The 5,507-nt window shown below is 38.4% G+C and overlaps 1 protein-coding gene across 3 annotated transcripts in view; it reads left to right on the forward strand.

The window, feature by feature from the left end:
- Window positions 1-959: 959 nt before the first annotated feature.
- LOC106953115 (C-Jun-amino-terminal kinase-interacting protein 1) overlaps window positions 960-5,507 on the forward strand; it is a 62,153-nt gene continuing 57,605 nt past the window's right edge. For 2 of the 3 annotated variants that reach the window (XM_015041671.1, XM_015041670.1), the window contains exon 1: window positions 960-1,146. In XM_015041671.1, coding sequence (XP_014897157.1) covers window positions 1,070-1,146 — 77 coding nt within the window. In that variant the 5' untranslated portion in view covers window positions 960-1,069. Of the gene's footprint in view, window positions 1,147-3,386; window positions 3,465-5,507 lie in introns of those variants that run through there. The other variant, XM_015041673.1, reaches the window with a different exon arrangement.

A 5,507-nucleotide genomic window follows, 5' to 3' on the forward strand; every position in this document is an offset into this window, starting at 1 on the left:
AAGAAGCGGGAGCAGATTATTTTACATTTTATCATTATAAACCTTCTCTTTGTCACAATTTCACTACTACAACACAAACTTTATGTAGTTGCTGGTTTCATTTTCCAGCAGAGCTTGGCAGCCTTCTACAGCCAAAGGTGTCTGATGTAGTGACCATAGTATCATTGTGCTTGGTTGACTTGTAAACTGATAGCACCGAAACCCAAAAGAAAATCCATGTGGTATTGTCAACGTTAATTTATTAAGGCACATTTAAACACCAGCGGACCAAAAATAGTGCCAAGTGAAACCGAAACATATCAGAAACAACAGTGAAAACACAGTAAAGGCTACTATTAACGTATATTAGGTTTCCTTAACACCTAAGCAGCACAACACAGGCTGATCAAATGATATGTGGCATAATTAGTGCAAAAAGATTCCCAACCCATTCACAACTTTTTAGATTGGATACTTCATGGGTATTCCTGTCAGTAGGTTGACTGTTTAGTCTTTTTTAGTGATCTTGTCTAAAATTGTGAAAAACTAAATATTAGGTCTCAAATCATTAAAAAAGTAATCAAAACAAACACTTTGTGTACAGAATACACCACTTTGGGTGTAATGACGCTCTACTTTTGACTCAATAAATGAAATAAATGAACATTTAGGTTAGATTCTTTTTTTTGAGAGGCACGTAGTGAATTAAGAAATTTAGAGTTCTTGGTCAAATTAGTACTTAACATGACCTGCAGGCTGCCTGGCTTAACAAATAATGCTCGTTTTAAATGTTTTGCAGGTTGCAATTCATTTATCAAGCTAATACATGTCCAATATCTTTATGTGCTGTATCTCTGATGAGTTTGGTTGCCTCTATTAAAATAAAAATAAAACTTATGATTTTGTTTTATTTTTCAAGCGTTATTAAATAAATAAATACAGCCGAGAGAGCTATGACAAGTGGCCATTTTTTCCAGAGTCTTCTAAGGCATTACCCCAGCAGCTTCGCCGCCGCACCTCTCAGGTGTCCGTCGGGCCGGGCGGCTTCACACTGTCAGCGGAGTCGGAGGAGACATGAACGCGCGGCGGCATGGCGGACAGAGAGAAGCGGAAAGCCACACCACCGTCCGGCCGCAGCATCCAGGTGAACTCTCCGGTTAGCTTCAGGTAAGAAGTCCGGCAGAAAGAGTCTGACTAGGGGTAAATGAGGTGCTTGTGTATTCACCGAGCTGGCTTATGTGCGCTAGGGGCAAATCGGGGGAGACCCTGCAGAACTGATGGGTGCTGATGTTGGCTATTCGGATCCGCCGCTGCAGCAGCAGGAGGAGCAGCGCTGGTCCCTTTCTTTGGAGCTTCGGCTTTTAGGGAAGCATCTTTTGATTTTGGGCGTGTCTGGTCCCACAGGACTCAGACGGAGCGGTGTTGCTGCACCTTCACAGAGCATATGTCGCATAACCTACTTTTTCTTAATCTGATCAAACCTCTAAATCTCTGCAGTCTTTAAAACAACAGCATTTCGAGTGGAACTGCTTTCGTTTGAGCCCATTTGTTTATATATCTATATCTATATCTATATCTATATATATATATATATATATATATATATATATATATATATATATATATATATATATATATTTTTTAATAAACTGTTTTGTCTGACATTTTTAAGACAGCTTTCAAAGCTGTCTTAAAAGTGTCTTAAAAGGCATCAACTGTCCACCTCCATAATTTTACAAAGGGCAGCTCTTATTGACATATCAGTATAATGTAGTGTTGGTATATGGTTCATTGTATTTACACAATCCTGATTGTGTAAATGTTTATTTTACTATGTATTAGTTTGTTATTCAGGGTTTTGATTTATCTGTATGTGACTGAACATGGATGGATATTTTATTGCACAAATTAAACTGATAAGCTGCTTAAAAATAGAACTGAAAAAAAATAGATGTGACTGGTTCAAGCTGATTAAATATACAGATATAGACAAGCTGAAATCAGCTGCATGCTGTTGCTTCATGCACTCTCATATAAATTCAGAGGTTGCAGTTATGCCTGTGGCCAAAGCTATGCTCATTAAGTACCATTACTTTGTGGCTGAAGGTCCTTTGATCAATATTCCCCAGCGAGATAACAACAGAAACTCACCCTCCCTCAGGCTCAGTCTTTTCCCATCCCAATATTGTATATAAACATGCCAGTCTCTGCTGTAGAGACTTTCTTTGCAACAGTGATTGTACTCATTGTCTGACTAGCAGATAATTATTTAAATCAAACTAAATACAAATGTGCTTCCATTGAGTTTAACCATTTGAAAATCAATAACTTAAGCATAGAAATAAAAAGCAATCCATAGACAAAATGGATTTATTATAAGACATAAAAGGAAATCTGTGGGATAATCATAAAGATTCAACAGATATGAATCACGCTGAAAACTTGATTCTGTGTTTTCTTCTGTGTTTGTGATCAAAGGAATAGCTCTGTAGTGTTGCTGACATGAAATGAGGCCAGAAAACAAAGTCAGGTTTGGATTGGTCCCAGATCAGCCATATGCTGGCATGTTTGGTTCCGTGACATTCTTCCCCTCACATGCTGTGCTTGAATTATCAATTCCTCTCCTACTTGCTGATGTTAAAAACAGGGCAACCACATTGCTGCATTTGCAGCTCTTATCTTTGCTGTATTTATTGTCTTTGATGTGGGAGCAGTTCCACTTTAAGCTCAAAACATTATTTTTGTTAGGGGTTTGAATAACATTTTTAGTCAACAAAGTCAAGGTGCAGCAAAATACATTTCTATATAGTCAAATAGCATTATAAAGCTAGCTACTCCATAGTTTTGCAAATGCATCTTGAATATTTAAGCTGGGGTTTTGGGGAAAAAAACAGTTGAACCTACAGTCTTGAAAACCAAACCAAAAAAGCAAACTGTGTTTCGCCTAACAACCTAGGTCTCGGTTCAGTTGAAGTGAACTCTGGCACGGTTCGAAAGCATATGCAAGCGAACTAGAAATCGCTCCAAAAGCAGGAAGCACACTAGCGCAATGCATTCTGGGCCAACAGAGCCAAAATAAATGTGTAATTCTAGCACTGGAGGGAGACATGGCTTGTGGTATTTGACCAGAGACAAAAGAGAAATCCTACAACCACTAAAAATTTACACTACTCCATTATTGTTTGTACTTTGTGAAGAAGGAAGTTTGTTGGAAAAGCACTGAAGGTACTTTGGGAAGTAAATAAAGCATGTAGTCCAATCTAGAAGGTGGTGTTGGACCTTAAATGTTTTCCAGCAGCCATAAAAATAGAAGAAGACTTTGGGGAAACATTTAGTTTGTATTAAGGTGTCAAGAGACATCTAGTGGTGAGTGTTTGTAAGTGCATTCTTTAATTTAGAACTGCGCAACACTTTTACTAGTCTGTTACGAACCGGGACATGCTAAGCAGCAGAAGCAGCTCAAGTTGTGTGCGTAGCTGACAAAAGTAAGTTTAACCTAATAATAGCTGCATAGACAATTGCCATGTGTTTTGCCGCTGTAGATACGCAATGTTTAATTTGTGTTTGATATTATTAGTTATTTGTTATGTAATATTTGAGGCTGTTTGTTGGTGGGCGCTACATGCTAAAGCTAACCGCATCAGGTGCAGTGTTTGCATTGTAAACTCTGTTAAGCATCGAAGTTATGTGTGTTTAAGCTTTGGTTATAATAAGTTAATCATACTGTGAGGATGTAAAGGTAAATATGCCAAGTAGTTTTATCAATGCAGACAGCATGCATTTCTGATTTTGTTTATTTCGTTCTTTTATAGACCACACCCATACATACACTCTTACATATTCAGTCGTAACGTGAAGGCTGCTGTGTCATCTGCCCATAATCAAAGAACAAAAACGATCTATAAGCATCCTGTCTACTCCTCATCGACACCCCGAGGTGGATATCAACAGCAGAATCCATTTGCAGTCTTAGTCTGAACCTAAAATTCATAGGTATCGAACTTAGTTTGCCCAGGGTCGTTTGAACCTCTTCGTGGGGTTTTGTGTCGTTTCCTTCAGTAGTTCTTGGTGCAGCGCCACCACAGACGAGGAGGTGAACATGTTTTTCGGAAGGTTTGGATTACTTGACGGTGCTGTGTGAAAGTGAACCATACCAGCTAAAAATCTTAACAAATGTTGCAAGTTTAGTTCCCAATCAAACTGAGTCTACCAGACTATCGTGTGAAAGCACCCTAAGTTGGCAACATTGGCAAGTGATGACTAGAAGGTATTTTGCCTATGTGAGGATATATATTTTGATTGTTTTCTAAATTAACCTTTGAACGTTCTTGCATAAACCAGATAGGGATAGTGGAAAGATGGCAGGGCTCTAACATACAATTGGAAAAAACAAAAGTTCTTGCTTTTGATGGCCTTTTTGACTAACCTTAACAAACAGATAACTTGCAAGTTCCATAGGTTGACTGCATGCGGTAAAATATCTCAAAACCTGTGTTTTGCAATACTCATTGGTAGCGGTTTTAGATATGCATATTAATTATTATAACCAACAACAACCAGTTGTACCATTCAGTTATTTTTTCATTGTGGGACTTGCAGACTCTGAAGTGATCCGTTCAGTCTCATCTGTAAGAACATGGCTTGTAAAGAATGATAGGAGGCAGCATAGCAATACGCACAGGACCACAATGCTGAATAATCCCATTTTCCAGAATGCTTTTTCATTGACTTTTATTACCTCTATGTAAAAAAATGTTTTCAGGATCCTTCAACTGTATTGAATTGTAATTGTCCGACTCTCTCATATTTAAAGATAAGCAAGGATGCAAATGAAACTGATTTGAATTTCACCCTCAGCGGGAGCTGACATCCTGGACAGTAATTGTATTGGTTGCAGCTCCCCTCTGCTGATTATTTACTGCTGTCTCTTTAATTCTGCTGACCAGACATGTACTCACAGACAGCACCGCCCTTCTGTGGATAAACTGCAGGTCTACTTTGTCTCTGTCTTTTTGCAAAACACAGAGACAAAGGTATTTCCACATATCTTTGGAAATTGATACAAAATGTGAGTAATTTGAACAAAATTAACAACTTCTGTATCAGCTCACCTGAACTTTCCAGATTGAGATGGCTGCTTTACGTATACACTAAGCATTTTAAGGAGATACTAACAGACTCTAGTTGAAGGGGGCCCACTTGATGTAATCACAAGCTTTTGTACAGAGAGGCCACAATGAACCCTGGTGACTGAATTCAGCAGAGCATGACATAGGAGCTGCCACATGATATGACAGGTTGTATGGTCAACCCTTTATGCGTACCTCATTGAGGTTATACAATTTTAATTGTAAAAGTGATTTAAAGTAATTTAAAAAGTGTTAAAACTTCACACCTCCATGCAGCTCCTGCGTATTCTCTGTGGGTTGGGGATCAAACTGAAGTACATTATCACTTTACCTATGAAGTTGCCGCCAATGCAAAAAGGGGCTTGCAAATGTGCCTCTTAATGAACTCTTATTTCTATA

This window comes from Poecilia latipinna, unplaced genomic scaffold (assembly GCF_001443285.1).
Source record: "Poecilia latipinna isolate Pla-1442-1.1 unplaced genomic scaffold, P_latipinna-1.0 Scaffold561, whole genome shotgun sequence".
NCBI lineage: Eukaryota > Metazoa > Chordata > Actinopteri > Cyprinodontiformes > Poeciliidae > Poecilia > Poecilia latipinna.